The sequence below is a fragment of the Prionailurus viverrinus genome, chromosome X (genome assembly GCF_022837055.1).
Source record: "Prionailurus viverrinus isolate Anna chromosome X, UM_Priviv_1.0, whole genome shotgun sequence".
Lineage (NCBI taxonomy): Eukaryota > Metazoa > Chordata > Mammalia > Carnivora > Felidae > Prionailurus > Prionailurus viverrinus.
The window spans coordinates 14,540,342-14,557,042 of record NC_062579.1 but is presented as its reverse complement, the minus strand read 5'-3'; the positions used below and the strand labels follow the sequence as shown (position 1 = coordinate 14,557,042).

Below are 16,701 nucleotides of genomic sequence, written 5' to 3'. Positions count from 1 at the left end.
TTGGCACAACAAATTCCCTTTTAATGAAAATGGCATACAATGGGTTGATTTTGTTAACTGAATGTTCTGGCTAACAAGATTCTCAGTCTCCACAGTGCTACTGTCCTACTTTCTCATCATCCACCTAGCCTGGGTATAATGGCTTTGACTTTGGCCTCCTACCTCTTCATTAGTGCTATGCAACAGAGGGATACAACAAGCCACTCTCATCATTTCAGTCCCCAGTTCAAAATTCTTCAATAATTTTTTTTTCACTGCAAGAAAGAGCCTAAGTACTTTATCTTGAAATTCCTGACCTAAGCCCTGCCTACTTCTCTAGGCCCATCTACTGCCCCCTCCTCATGTGCTTTCCCTCTGTTTTTAGTGAACTGGTAATTCTGAGCATCATGAAGTCCCTGGAACATACCATATTCTCACACAAGAGAATGTGGTGCACCTCCATATACTTCTCCCCATACTACTGCTACTTATCTTTCACTCTTCACACAAACACTCCACATTCTAAATCTTTTCTCACTTTCCCAGAAAGCTAAGGCTGCCCCCCTCCCCTAACCCTCCTACACTTCTTGTACCCACCCATTACAACAATCAATTTACATCAGAACTCTTGGTGTTTCTTTCTCTCCATATAATAATGCGCTATCTATGTGTTCTCAGTTTTGCCTTGAGCATCATGCTCCAAGACTAATAGGTAAGAGATGCTCATTTTTATTTTTTTGGTTTTTGAAATTTTTAAATGTTTATTTATTTTTGAGAGAGAGAGACAGAGAGAGAGAGAGAGACAGAGAGAGAGAGAGAGAGACAGAGAGAGAGCATGAGCAGGGGAGGGTCAGAGAGAGAGGGAGACACAGGATCCCAAGCAGGCTCCAGCCTATGTATGAGCTGTCAGCACAGAGCCTGACACGGGGCTCAAACCCACGAACCATGAGATCACAACCTGAGCTGAAGTCGGACTCAACTGACTGAGCCACCCCGGTGCCCCAAGAGATGCTCATTAAAAAAAAAAATTTTTAACATTTATTTATTTTTGAGGGACAGAGAGAGACAGAGCACAAGCAGGGGAGGGGCAGAGAGAGAGAGGGAGACACAGAATCGGAAGCAGGCTCCAGGCTCTGAGCTGTCAGCACAGAGCCTGATGTGGGGCACGAACCCATGAAATGCAAGATCATGACCTGAGCTGAAGTCGATGCTTTAACCGCCTGAGCCACCCAGGCACCCCGTGATGCTCATTTTTAAATGAAATCATGAATATATTAAAAATCTTATCTTTAATTTGAACTTGATAGCCATCCATTTACTATTTATTATTTTAGGTGATTAATCAACTAATTAATTATCATTCTCTGTCACTTTGAGCCTATGATTTCATTAAAAAATTGAACCTGGTACAACATATGAACTCACTGAACAGATGAACTAAAGAACAAATCAAGCCATCAAGGTTTTTTAAAAATTTTCTAAACTTAGGATCTTTTGTGGAAATCTGGCAAAGGGATAAACATACAATATCTGGAATTTACCCCCAAAGAGTCATTTGCCAGGCTCCCAATAAAAGCTGTAGCACAGAGTCTTTGAAATTTTACTTACGTGGTATAGTGTGGTCTCCGGCACAGGCGTGCCCATGATGTCCTGTCTCAGTGCATCCATTTGCAAACTAGGTAGCAGTGAATAGTGAGTTGGGCTATTACTCTTATCACTCTTCTTTTTAGACTTCTTCCCTGTGTCCTTCTTGCTGTTTCTCTGAAACATGTATTCTTCTTGAGCAATTTTTTCATTGCTCATATATCGGAGTAGAGAGTTTTCTATATAAAAACAGATAAATACACCAATATAAATATGCAAATATTCCAAATTTACCATTCTCTCCTAATTGTGCTATTAGATGTCATTTCAGAAATGTAACTGGATTATTTATAAAATACCTATGTAGTGAAAATATAGAGAACCTTATTTGGGATCATAGGGCAATCAGAAATAGCCTATAGATTATTTCTCCAGATTTTATCTCTGGACCAACTACATGAGAATCACTGAAGCTTGAATCAGTAGTTCTGGGTGTGTGGCTCATACAATTTTTAACAAGTTCCCCCAGTGGGATTCTGCTAAAATTGATGACAAACACTGACTTCTAACTGACTAGGTAGCATTTTTGGACAACTTAAGGCCCACATTCTGAATCAGGAAACTCAGTTCATAAAATCTATGCTTACACTGATAGCCAGCACTTAGAACTTCATAAGGCATTTTTCCCCCAAGATAGCACTATCATATGAACTCCCAAAACAGTGACTCAGAAATGGCGTATGATAAGCGTTTCTCTTTTTATTTTTTCTTGATTAATTCTATAAAACAAATGAAGTTAGAAACTAAAGTTTGGAAAATGGAATGAATACATAGATGTAAAGGAATCTGTCAATGTTCCTGTATTCACTAACATTTTCTGAAACGCTCACTCCATAAAACCAGTGTTGAATAGACTAATAAAGCAAATATTCGTGCTTGGTTATCCCTGTATGGCAAATTCTGTACAGTGGCTAGAAATAACAGGCAAATGGGTTCAATATTTATGAAGGAAGCTTAGTGAGCTGAGGTTCTATGAATACTTTTTTGCTTTGTTTTATTTTTTATCTACAACTTTATGGCTCTCTATTTCTGAAAGCAGAAGTAGCCTACCATATCCACAGTTGGTCAAATCCCACTTAGTAGTGAGACTTTCAGCAGCTCTCTTTACGGCTCACCTCAACAGCAGGACAAGTGAACATAAAAACTTACTTTTGGTAGATACTTCAAGTGTAGCCCACCCCCAAGTAAGAAGATAACCCTGAACAGCAAACAGAAGAGAAAAAAAAGCAAAGCATTTTTTTTCCATTTCTATATGGTTTTCATTAGAGTCACTGGCCCAGTTTCCATTAGCTTTACTCATGTATGTCAATGCTCATTTTAAGATTTTACTAATACAAAAGTAATGAGTTTGCATTGCGGACCAATGGGGACTGATTACAATCTCTTCCTATTCACTGAACTTAACTCTTTTATGCAGTTTCACACTTCTGACCTTGTTTTCCAAATAGTAACTTTCAAATAACAATCAGATATTTATTTTTTAACAGTGTTCTTATCTACCCTGAATCCCTTAAGAGACATTCAGAGAAGATATCTATTTAATACCATATCAAGATAGTTAAATGCTGGTCTGAGTTGGTTTGGGTGTATCATAAAGTCAATGACAGAATGAAGTTTTCCACTGAAGCCATAACATCCTATTTAAAGAACATTTAAATTTGCTTTTTGTTCCAACAACCCAGCCTACACTGAAATTCTAGAACACTTACCTCTTCTACTATCTCTCTTCATCTTATTTGGATCTTCATAGTCCCCCACCCAATTATATTCCACTGGCATAGATATAGGTCGTAGCTTGCCTAAACACAGAGAACAAAATTCACATCACATTGTTTTTCTTCCCCATGTCCGCTCAAACTTAACACTGATTTTTAGCTACAGTCTGCAAAACACACTCACCCATATGCAACGTTATGGTTGGCATTTGTGTAGATGAAAAATGTGTGTTTTGAGCCAGAAGGTGAAACTGCCTGTAGTAATTGGCCAGATGATAATGCAATCTTAAGGCATTCTTTTATAAATAATTAAGAATAGCCTAGGTTTACTTTCTTAGGAGCCCTTGACTTTAAGTGTATGGTTCTTTACAAAGAGTACATTATTTTAGGGATTTTACTTCATCTTCTGTCTTGTTCTTCAATGCCCAAGTGCCTACATCTTGATAGCCAATCTCCAAGATACTAGCCCCTTGCGTTTAACCTGCTTGCAAGGACATTAATCCACTGTTTCATGTTGAAACACTACAATGCTAACTTCCCATCTTGTCTGCCCCCCAACTCCTGTCACAATACATTCTGGATATACCACCATGCTTCAGCAATATGGTTAGATTCCCTTTTATGGCCTATAGCTGGCTCTCTCCCCAAGCATCTCTTTTGCTATTGTGAACAAGTCTAGTTTCCAGATCCAAGTAATCACTGCTTTGGTCTATTCTGCTTCCCCTCTAGGTCTATATTCTTACTAAACAGCATTTTACTTTAAGCAAGCAGAACTCATGGCACAGACTTCAAGGATAACTTTTTGGTGAGGCTTCAGTGTATTATTTTTGACCAACTTGAAATTCCTGAAGCACAAAAGGGCCAAAGAAAATCATATACAAAACTTTAAAAAGGATACCGAGCACAATGCCTGGCATAAAATAATTGCTAAATACACTTTAAATGAAAAGCAAAGACACACACAGGACTGGATCATAACAATGATTTTGATGATCATGACAACAGTACTAACTCATATATCAATACTAAGGTGCTTTTATATTAAATTGTTTAATCCTCATACTTATGAGAAATATATTATCCTTACCCTCATTTTACCAGATGAAGAAATTGAGACAAGTTATGTAACTGGTCCAAGGACACACAGTTGGGAAGTATGTACTTCCAGGGTTGAAACTTGTGCCATGATTCTTGGGGACTTCAATATTCACCCTCCAATACTCTGGTCACTGAGTTTCTCGAGGTTCTCTCCTTCTCCCTTACCCGTAGTCATATGCTTAATCCTGTCCTCTCCCAAGGCTGTAATCCCTTCAAGTATCCCACTTTTCACTATCACCTTCTGTATTTCTAGTGCATCCCTACAGCACTCCAAGTCCAAATATCCTCCCCCTTAGTCTACTGATCTTCTCACCTTGTGACACCTCTGGGTCACTGTATATCCTCTTCATTTCCCTCCTTGCCCAGCTAAATTTCATGATCAATTACTATGATCAGTCTATGTATTAAAAAAAATTCCATTAGGAGACTTCTAATTCTGTTCCTACAGAAAATGTAACATTATGGATTTATATTATGTACAATGAATGATAGAGTTTACGTAGTATATTTTGCTAAGCTCCTGGAAAATCTGAAAATGAACTAGATATGATAAAATTATAAATGAGCCAAAAAAATATAGTGTTTATTTAATGGCTTCTTTTCAAAGTATGCAAATGAATTTATAGACAGTCATCTAAGATTACAAAATTCTCATGGAGTAGATCTGTTTACAAAGGGAAAGCTTAGGGAGAGCTGATGCAGGTCGATATATTCTGTCCTTCCAGCGTGGTGTAAAGGTTTTAGGAAAGGTCTCTTTTGTCATGTCTATTCAACTGCTTGGCATATTCAGTTATCCAGATTTTCAATGTTCTGAATTCTGTGTTTTCAAAACTACAACTTATTTCTTCAGAATTTGGTTTTTAAAATAAACTCAATTTCATCATGTGCACTGAAACTGAAGCAATTAACAAGTCTAACACTGTTTCTACATGTCACCAAGAAAATCTTTCAGAATGTGAATAATGCAATAAATAAGCAGTTGTTTTATGTGCTCTATATCTTATTTGAAAGTAGTTTGATGCTTTTCAAAGAATTGATTGGTTGTTTAAAGTCAAATATATATGTACAAAAACAAGAAGAAACATACTTCACACACAGAATATGAAATACATAATTGTATTTGTTGTATTTTGGGTCATCTTTTGAGATTCTCAATAAGCTAAGTCATTGAGGTATGTAATTAAACCTTTGATATGTCTGGTTCTATTATTAACCACAGGAGAAATTTTGCAGAAGATTAAACACTTTTTGGTGATTTTTAAATAGAAGTATACTATATATTGCTAACATAAAATTGAGAAAAAGATATTGAATTAAATAAAAAACACCAAAATCTTAATTAAAATGTACTTTTGTAAGACATCAGGCTTTTGCTTTTATTGATTATAAAGCTATGAATTTAGCAATGCAAGTAAAAATAACCATTTTTAGAAGTATTAGTTAATAATTAAGAAATCATATTCTTATAACTATTGCTCCTTTTATAATTTTTTTTATTGTGCTGCAGTATTGAAACAGACTTAATAAGAGAATGAGGTAACATTCTTACATAAATAGCAGTCCTTGGCAAGTTGAAAAAGAAACAATAGCTTAAATTATTTCTAATTCCAAATACAGAGATCTTTGAGTGCAGCTTAGAAATGTTTGCTACTGCATGTATAGCAGTATTTTAATTTCACAAGACAGCAAAGTTCAAATGGAAAAACAACTTTACGGCTTGTTGCTGTAGTACTACTGGCTAAAAATAAAAGGGTACTATAAACATCATTTTTAGATTTAAATCAAATGTACACTATTATTAATATATGTATTTTAATACATACAAACCTAAAAGTATTTTTAAATAAAATAAAAGTAAAAATACTTGTAGGTTTGTATGGTTTGTAAAGGCTTATTAAACACATTTGACTCATTCTTTATGTAACTGTACATAAATTAATAATATCTCTAAAAATAATCTGAAAATTTTTAAGACATCTCTTTAGGTAATGACACTTACATTTACTAATTAATGATGAAAATTAATAATTATAGCCAAGAACATAGTAAAAAAAAAAGAGCCCATTTAAGAATTTTGCTGACCACTACCTCATAATTGTTTTACTCCTCTAAGCACAAAGCATTTATTAACTGTAGAGTACATTTGATACCCTATCATAAGCCTTGTGATATCTCTGTGCTAGTGTCACACAGTTAAACTACTTTGTTACTTGGCTTTCATATCTATTGCACATCTGGACCTTTTTAACTTGGATTTACAGACAGGTGAGAATTGTGCACTGTGTATCTGTATTCTAATAAATGTAGTAGAGTTGAAAAATCATTATTTTTAGATTTTGTTTGAATTTTATTCTGAAATTAAAGGTAAGCAGTCTTTTTTATTATGAACTATATTTAGCTGTAATTAAACACAAATAGAACACTAAATATAATTTTAAGAACACTGACAAGGATGAAGTACTTTATATTGATCTAAAGTACTTGTTTTAAAATGGAATTGCTATGTTTTAATACTACCGTACAGAATTGCTTGAAAATAAACTAACTTCTTCCTTAGATAATAAAGCATATTTAGTGCAGTTGCAAATGCCACAATGCCCTTTGGCAGAGCTAATTGCCCACTGTCCTGGGCTCCTTCCTAGTGCTTTTGGTATATTTGTATTATTATATATTATTAAACTGTATTATATATATATCTGTCTGTTAGAGGTTTTTCTACTTTTTTTGCAGAAACTAGGTCTTAGGTATCTTTGTTATAAGTGCTCCTGGCAAATACTTTGACCCAGAGCAGGTACTGATTAAAGTTTTTTTTTTTTTTTGAATGCTTGAATGGAAGGATACTAGACATTATGGATATTCCAAATTACTGAGCTGTTCACTGGATCCTAGTCTCTCTTATTTACTCAAAGGTATCTCTTGAACAATGTTCGTTTCTTTCTCCTGCAGCATCAATTTTTCCCTTTCTACCCAATGATTCCAATTAGCAAAGAAACATGCTGTAATTCTCCAATTTTGAAAAAACAAAATGCCACCTCTCTTCACCCACAAACTACCACTCTACCACCTCATTTCTCTGTTCCCCTTTACAGAAAAAACTCCTAAAAGCCTTGTTTATATTTTCAGTCTCTAATTCCTCTCCTTCTTTCTTCTGTAGCTTTATTGAGGTATGATTGACAAATAAAAATGTTACATATTAAGGCCATACATACAAAATGATTTTTAAGGTGTGCAACATGATTATATAATATACATATATGATATGAAATGATGACCAAAATCTAGGTAACACATCCTTCACCTCGCATGGTTACCATTTATATGTGTAGTATATGTGTGGTGAGAACACATGAGGACTACTCTCAAATTTCAACTTTAAAATGGAAAACAGTATTGAGGTTCCTCAAAAAAACACAGAACTATCTTATGATCCAGCAACCCTACCTCTGGGAATATATTCAAGGGAAATGAAATTAGTATCTTGAAGAAATATATCAACTCCCATATTCATTGTAGCATTATTCATAATAGCTAAGATATGGAAACAATCTAAGTGTCCATTAATGGATGAATGGATACAGAAAATGTGGTATATGTATTCAACAGGGTATTATTCAGCCATAAAAAAGATGGAAATCTTCAATCTGTGATAACATGAATGAATCCAAAGGACATTATGCTAAGTGAAATAAGCCAGACACAGAAAGACAAATAGTGTAGGATCTCACTTTTATGTGGAATTTCCTCCTCTCTCTTTCTTGAACCTACTCTGATTAGGCTCTTGCCCCCAAACTATACCAAAACTGCTATTTTGTCAAGGTCACTAGCACCTTCATGTTGCAAAATCCAGTAGACAATTCTTAGGTCCCTTGACTTTTCTGATCTATCTTAGCTTTAACACAGAGGACTACTCCCTTCTTTGTAAAATTATCTTCATATGGCACCCAGGACTCTGTCCTCCTCTGGTGTTCCTTTCCTCTTGCTAAAAATTCACACCCACACCCTTCAGAGCTAAGCAAAAATGTTATTTCTTCAGGGATACTTTCCTTGACTTTACTCTTGGTTGGGTTTCTTTGTATTTGTTCTCATTTTCTGTTGTATTTTTTCTTCATAGCATGCCATTTATAGTCCAATAAGTATTTATTAAATCAGTTGCTTGAATTCTGCCCCTCTTCTAGAATGTAAATTTCACAAGGAAAATTTCTCTGTTGTTTACTGTGGTATCTCCAGCCCATAGCACAGTGCCTTAAACATAGTAACTGTTCAATATTTACTGACTGATAACTTGTTAAAAGGGAAATGGGACATTCCGCACACACTGGACCGAAAAGGGTGGGAGCTATATCATCAATTTTTTATTTTCATAGTTCCCTTCTCCTCCCTCTTTGTCAACTTTCCATTCCCCTCCGTCATTTTTCCTTCCTTTCCCCTTCCTCCCTCCCTTGCTTCCTTCTAACCAGGGATGTCAACCTGACTAACCTCCTTCATTTTTAACATATTAAACCTTAGAGAGATGTTTTGTAATCACGTCAGAACTAGAGAAGTCCTGCCTCTGGATATGTAGAAACATTCCCATTTTAGGCTACCCATGATGTCTGTTGAAATACTATTGAATTGCTGCCTTTTTCAATTGTATTTATCCCCCTATCTTTTAAACTCTCTCTTCAAACATGCTAAAATCATTAAATTTCAGGGTGATAAATAGCACCTTAGAAGCAATCTTCTCTCTAACAGTTACCAAAGAGTTTAAGAAAAGACTAAACAGAAATTTCTCCTTAAGTCTGACAAACCCTTTAACACTCACAAAAAAAGTTTTCTCTAGAGTCTAAGGAGAAAAAATATATATACATACATACACACATAAACACATCTGTTTTGACTATTTTAGCCAATATTTTGATGAGAATGAGAGTAGTAAGGAATGTTAAGCTACAAGCATGCCACATACACACATCAAACTCCCTACATACCAGACAGAAAAATTACTTTCAGATGGTTGACTGCATTTCTATGAAAACATCCCGAGGTAATTTAAGGTAGACAATCACACATTTAAAGAGGAATAAAAGGAATTGAATGGAAAGTCAGTAATTTTTTAAGAATAAAGGCAATATATCTGGATCTAATAAAATAAGTAAAAACAGGCATTTTGATCTTTAGGGCCATATTTTTTAAGTTTCATTTTTGGATAAAAGAGCTTGAGAAAAAGTAGGATTGTAAACATTGCAATGTGATGATTTAAGTATTGGCTGTAAAGCCTTCTAACAATCTAAATCAAATAAAACCCAATTATTATTAACTTCAAGCCTTTTCAGTTTCATTAATGGAGGACAAAAACAATTAAAATCTCATTTCAAAGAATAAGCTACATCTTATTTGTAAATTTTCCTATTGCTTTCTAAAAGTGATCTAGGCTTTAAATGGGGATTAACATAAAAACTATTGAAGGAGAAAATTTTGAAGTGTTTCAAAAATTATATGGAGCTTTTAACACTTGATTCCAAGGCTAATTATATTTTGAACCAAATCACCTTTTGTAAACATTCTACCAAGAAAGCACATGTGGAATACACATTGGAGTTTGGAAAGATAGGTTGTTCCAAGTTGAAATGTTTGCCACTGTGCATAGAATCAATTCTTCTACAGTAGAAGGGTATGTGAAGACTAGGAAGGATTCAGATGGTTTAAATCTAGTTTAAGTGGCAAAAGAATTCTGCATCCTCCTCTGAAGGCTCTGGTGGGTAAAAACAATGAGCTATGCTAAACTCTTCTTGCTCTGTGCTGTGCTCAGAATTAATATAGTAGTGGATAAGAAAGATTACATGAGTATGTAAATATTATTTGGTTTAAAACAATGCATTTTGAAGTTAAACAACTACAAATTAAACACTATTCCATTTATTTTATTTTTGTAGTTTCAAGTTTCTATTTAAATTCCAGTTAGTTAACATACAGTGTAATATTAGTCACTCTACTTAAAAAAATCTTAGTAAAGCAGTATCTTGAAAATCTTTATCAACATACGGAAAAGAGTCAACTTTTTTCATGAAGAGTAAAAAAGACAATGATTAAGACTTGTCACATGAAGACTCTCTTTTGAAATAAACCAGAATGACATCTTGTAATAACTTTATAATTCCTTTCAAATATATTTCTCTTTGGGATTATATTACTCAGTGAAACTAGCAAGAAATGGAAAAATGAAAATCATAAGACACACCGAAGTTAATTTCTCTAGATTTCACTGGTAGTCTGTATTAGAGTCAGCCCATGAATATACTTAAAATTTTTTTGTTTATTATATTTGAGAGAGAGAGAGAGAGAGAGAGAGAGAGAGAGAGAGACCGAGAGTGAGAGAGAGAATCTGAGCAGGGGAGGTGCAGAGAGAGAGGGAGATACAGAATCCAAAGCAGGCTCCAGGCTCTGAGCTGTCAGCGCAGAGAGCCTGATGTGGGGCTCTGAGATCATGACCTGAGCCGAAGTCGGACGCTTAACTGACTGAGTATACTTTTAACTTCCGATCAGTGTTCTCTTCACTACATGAGATTGCCTTGGTGATGAATTCAAGACCATTGCATTACACAAAAATCCGATTCATTTTTCTTCAAAAACAATTTAATGAGATGTATGATTACTGCTTTTGTTTAAGTGTCCTCTCTGCCAGTTTGTAAGTCTTGTAAAAAAATTCTTAAAAGCTATGTGAAGAGCTAATGGAGGATAAGAACATAAACTGTGGATGTAACTTTGTATTTGCTGTCCATTGCCTTAAACAAAGATGGAAAATACGTTGCTGTGAAAAGGTGTGTCAACTTATAAGCTTAGAGACTTATAAAACAATGCTATGTTACCATATGTATACTTATAAGTGGTTGTATATTGTCTTAATTATTTGCTCTAATGTCTCTAGTCATTAAGCTGATAAATGTACAATTTTTAGTTATCTCTTTTTTAAGAAGATTCAATGTAACAGTTGACATTTTCTACCCCCACCCCCCACCCTCGAGGATCTATTTCCTCTATGATTTCTGGTAAATTGTTTTGCAGTGATACCAGTAATTCTACAAGGAGCCTGGAGTATAGAACACCATGCACTGATCTTTTCAGTTAGTATTTATTACTTGAGTTCGGACTTTTTATCAAAAATAAGATTTACTCTAGAAAATGGCTTTTCTGGAAGATAAAAATGAAGATGACATTCAACAATTCGTCTGCTGGGGTAGGCTTCAACTGAAGAATAGAGGCTTTTCCAAATGCTTATCTATTAAGTCAGCTGTTTGGAACTTAAAACACAAAGAGATTTTTATCATTGGTGTATGGGTCTTAAAAATTTTTTTAATGTTTTTCAATGTTTATTTATTTTTGAGAGACAGAGACAGAGCACGAACGGGGGAGGGGGACAGAGAGAGGGAGACACAGAATCGGAAGCAGGCTCCAGGCTCTGAGCTGTCAGCACAGAGCCTGATATGGGACTTGAACTCATGAACTATGAGATCGTGACCTGAGCCGAAGTCAGACGCTTAACCAACTGAGCCACCTATGCGCCCCTTAAAAATTTTTTTTTTAATGTTTATTTTTGAGAGAGAGAAAGAGAGAAAGAGAGACAGAACACAAGTGAGGGAGGAGCAGAGAGAGAGGGAGACACAGAACCTGAAGCAGGCTCCAGGCTCTGAGCTGTCAGCACAGAGCCCGATGCCGGGCTTGAAACCACAAACTGGGAGATCATGACCTGAGCCTAACATAACATGAGACGCCTAACTGCCTGAGCCACCTAGGTTCCCCAGTATATGGGTCTTTAAGAGGAGCTATAAAAGTCTATTTCAGCATTTTCCAAAATATACTCTATCAAACATTAGTTCATTGGGAGGTTAATGAGTATTTTGTGACCCAAACCAAAAAAGATTCAATGTACAAATACATTTGGGAAACAATAAGCTAATCCAAATTCAAGAAGACCTTCAAAGCCTTTAGTATGCTAATGTGGACTTATTAGTTGCCAAGAAAGATATAAAATATTCAGAGTTTCTCAATTATATTTAACCAGATAACCTCTTTCTTTTACAAACATCCTCTTTCAGAACTAGAGATCTAAAGAACATATTTGGGAAAATGATGGATCCTTAAGCCACACTGTGATGTGAAAGCTAATACTAACCACTCTATTTAAATTTTACCTTGCTTCCATTTATTACATTTTTTTTTCCATAGGGGAAAATGCATTCTGATTTCAGCTAGGGACAATAGGACTCCTCCTGCTCCAGGGAATGTCATGATTAGGTTTTCTATGGTACAGCAGGGTAGGTCATCCCAGACACTCACAACATTATACTACTTCTGCCCAGAGAATATGCTAATTGTGAATAAATGTAGGTCTATCTTTCCAGGGCAATAATTTCATTGATTTTTTGAATTAAAAAAAAAAGGCAATTGGCCCTGTGTCATACAAGGGCTCTTTGATTTTCTAGTCTTATATACCTGCTTCTGTATTAAATCTGTCTACAGTTGATTCTTAAATTAGCTAAGGGTTTCTTTTTATTTTATTTTATTTTTTTGCTAAGAGTTTCTTAAGAGCATCACTGTTGACATTGTGGACTGGATCATTCTTTATTGTTGAGAGCTGTCCTGTTCTTTGTAGGATGTGTACTAGCATCCTGGGCCTCTACCCACTAGATGCCAGTAGCATTTCCACACCCAGTTATGACAACTACAAATGACGCCCCCCCCCCCCAAATTACCAAATGTCCCCTGGAGGGCAATACTGATCCAGATGAAAATCACTGAGTTAGATGGTTCCTATTCTTGGCTTCCCATTTTGTCTTTAAGGGATGCACTATTTCACCTTCATATCTTTTTGTCAATTAATTCATTTGAAGAGTTACTTTTTTCCTCTGATAGTTGTTGCATCGGCTTTGTGGACTTGGTTTGTTAATCTTTCCATTTTATCCACATATTGATACTCTGGAACTTGGTTAAGAGCTCCTTTTTCTTAATCTTACTATTTTATCCATTACCTAGTGATTTAATTTGTTCAGGCTATTCTTTTTTTCTTGCCTGGTTTCATTTTTTTTAAGAGTCTCCAACTATTTTATATATTATTTTTGCTCTCCTTTTATCCCCTAGCAATTAATCTTAAATTTTAAAAAAAGGTATGGCATCAGAACTGTTTTCAGAATTCTGATGCTGTAAGGTTATATTCAGGCTCTTCTGCCCAGAGTATGAGCTAGTGGTTTCCATAATGGAACTTAAAAGAAGGCTTGGATCAGGGTAGTTTCTAGTGTTATTACCTATTTGAACACTCTTCCTTCTGCTTTTCAAAACCAAACCAAAAGAAACAGATGAACTCTTTTCATATTTATTTTGAAAAAAATTTTCAAAAGTTTGTTTTATTTATTTTGAGAGAGGTGTGCGGGACAGAGAGAGAGAGAGAGAAAGGGAGAGAGAGAGAGAGAGAGAGAGAGAGAGAGAGAGAGAGAGAGCGCACACAAGCAGGGGAGAGGCAGAGAGAAAAGGAGAAAGAGAATCCCAAGCAGGCTCTATGCTGTCAGTGCAGAGCCTGATGTGGGGCTGGATTCACGAATGGTGAAATCATGACCTGGCTGAAATCAAGAGTCGTATGCTTAACCAAATAAGCCACCCAGGTGCCCCATATTCATATTTCTTTTAATTGCTAGGATTTAAGTGGCTAGTTATTGGGTAGCTAGAGGAACCAAACCAAGGAAATACTTCTAGCCCTGTTGTCCTTTATTAAATCCCTCCACAGGGAGAAGAAGTGCCAATTTGATCCAAAGGCACTTGACAATCTTTGGTATACTTTTATTTATGAGCAGGAGTAATATATTATGGCATTAAATACTATTTCTTGAGCATTTTCCACGTGGCAGGAAGAGTACTAAGTACTAGACATACATTATCTCATTTAATCCTCATAAAAATACCACAGGTAGTGTTGCTATCCCATTTTACAGGTAAAGAAAAAACATAGTGAAGCTAAGAATCAAGTTCAAGGTCAATCAGTTATTAAAAGGCCAATCTGTACCACCAAATTCAGATCTATATGACATCAAAACTCATGCTCTGGTATTTCTATTTGTAAAATTACACAAATTAAAGAAGAGTGCCTTCCCTTGCAGATTACTCTGATTTTTACATTAGGAACAGAAAATTTTCTATTTCTCTCAAAATACTGCTGAACTACTTTTCTATCCATTACATGGTCCTTTATCACCATCAGCTTGATACTGAAAATTATTTTGTGAAACTGATCAATATGCAGTCTTTATGAATTGTATTAAGTCCAAAGGAGTAAGAATTCCTATGAGTAGAGTATACATCTCATATTTCTACATTTTTGATTCACTAATTTCTATTTCTATGGTTAGTTCTGCCTTGGAAGTGGTACATTTTACTTAAACACAAACATTTCCTGTGGTGAGAATCTCAATTTCTTTTCTTTCTAGCATAGCCGATGAATGACAGCTGAACTTTTATCTGATTAGAAAGACAATTTACATTTGAGAATCACAGGAAAAAGCAGTGTATTACATGATCCTTTAAGGAATTTTTTATTTGTTTTATCATTATTATTTTTTAATATTTGTTTATTTTTGAGAGAGAGAGAGAGAGAGAGAGAGAGAGAGAGAGAGAAAGAGAGAGAGAGAGATTGTGTGAGCGTGTGCATGTGAGTGGGGGAAGGGCAGAGACAGCGGGAGAGAGAGAATCCCAAGCAGGCTCCATACTGAGCACAGAGCCTGATGCAGGGCTCGATTTCAGGACTGTGAGATCATGATCTGAGCTGAAATCAAGAGTTAGACACTCAACCGACTGAGCCACCCAGGCACCCAAGAAATGTTTTAAATAGTGCTATTAATTATAATTGAAATGGCCAAAAGTTGGAATGATGTTGTACGACAAAGAGAAAGATGATGTTGAGGTATGATAAAAGACTCTGGGGCCTACAAATAATTTCTTTTCCTCACACTGATAAAATAGTTTATAGTGTTATTGCCCATAGGTCCTTCACAATGCTATTGTAAGTAAGTCATTTCAAGCCATTTGCTATTTATGTGGATAAGAGGGACATGGTAGTTAGTTTTCTCTTGTCCCAACCACTTGAATGGAAAACGTGCAGGTATGTAACAGAAATTAATTTTCCTCAATGCACAATGTGTACAAATAACATTTATGAGGAGCATTTCTAAAATAACAGCTTTGCACTCATTCGTGTGTTTTTTTTAGTGAGGTCCTGGATTCTCAGTAAGTCAGAAAAGGTCTAGATTCCTTCAAGCCAATACTATTATGTGATATTATTGTAAAAAATATGTTTTCCTCCTATTATTATAAAATATGCCACATTTTATATGGCACATATTATAAAATATGCCACATATTATAAAATGTGCCACAGCCACAAAGAGCCTCAGCCAACTGTGACTACCTTTCAGCAGATTTCTATGCATAGGAATGTGGTATGATGGAATAGCAAGGGCAAAGAGTCTTGAAGAGTGAAAGGGAAAGCTGATGGGGATTATTACCATTCTGAAAAGTTGCCAAGCAAATGATCTCACCAAATTTGAACCTTTGCCTTTGAAGCATGAGCAGATGAGACAAAACAGTTAAAGTGATTTAATGCTGTCCTCTTTTCCCTTCTTTTAATTTTCTCATTAAAGTTTCTTTTTAAAATTGAACTGTTTATTCACCCCATCTTATTCTTCAAATAATTTCAAATGTCTGATATTATTATTTACTTGTTGGGATCTTTAAGTTATTTTGTTTTTTTTTCTCCACCTTTATTGAGGTATAATTGACAAATAAAAATAGTATATATTTAAGGTATACAACATGATGATTTGATATACATAGAATTTTGAAATGATTACCATAATCAAGCTATTTTAACACATCTATCACTTCACATAGTTACTCTTTTTTTTTTCGTGTGGGGTGAGAATACTTAACATCTATTCTCTTCACCATATTAAAGCTTCTATGCAACAGTGACAACAATGAAAATAAATACCTAGCACATGCTAGGCACTTTCTAGGCAACTTACAATGCACTGTCATTAAATTCTCACAAAAAGTCTATGAGGCAGGTATTATCATCTTCATTTAACCAAGGAGAAAATTGAGACCAACATCCCCAAGCTCACACTAGAGTAATTAGATAAAAGACAGCATTACCAAGTAGGGCTGATGATACAGCCAAGGCTAGTAACCACTTATCTAGGCTGCTTCCCCTACTGTCTCCATGTTTCCAGAAATTATTCTCATC

The 16,701-nt window shown here is 35.3% G+C and overlaps 1 protein-coding gene across 4 annotated transcripts in view; it reads right to left on the bottom strand.

Moving 5' to 3' along the window:
* CNKSR2 (connector enhancer of kinase suppressor of Ras 2) overlaps positions 1 to 16,701 on the bottom strand; it is a 293,610-nt gene that overhangs the window by 88,179 nt on the left and 188,730 nt on the right. For 2 of the 4 annotated variants that reach the window (XM_047845020.1, XM_047845021.1), the window contains 2 exons: positions 3,333 to 3,422; positions 1,588 to 1,802 (listed from right to left, as the gene is read on the bottom strand). In XM_047845020.1, coding sequence (XP_047700976.1) covers positions 1,588 to 1,802; positions 3,333 to 3,422 — 305 coding nt within the window. The remainder of the gene's footprint in view (positions 1 to 1,587; positions 1,803 to 3,332; positions 3,423 to 16,701) is intronic. The other 2 variants (XM_047845018.1, XM_047845019.1) reach the window with 1 other exon arrangement.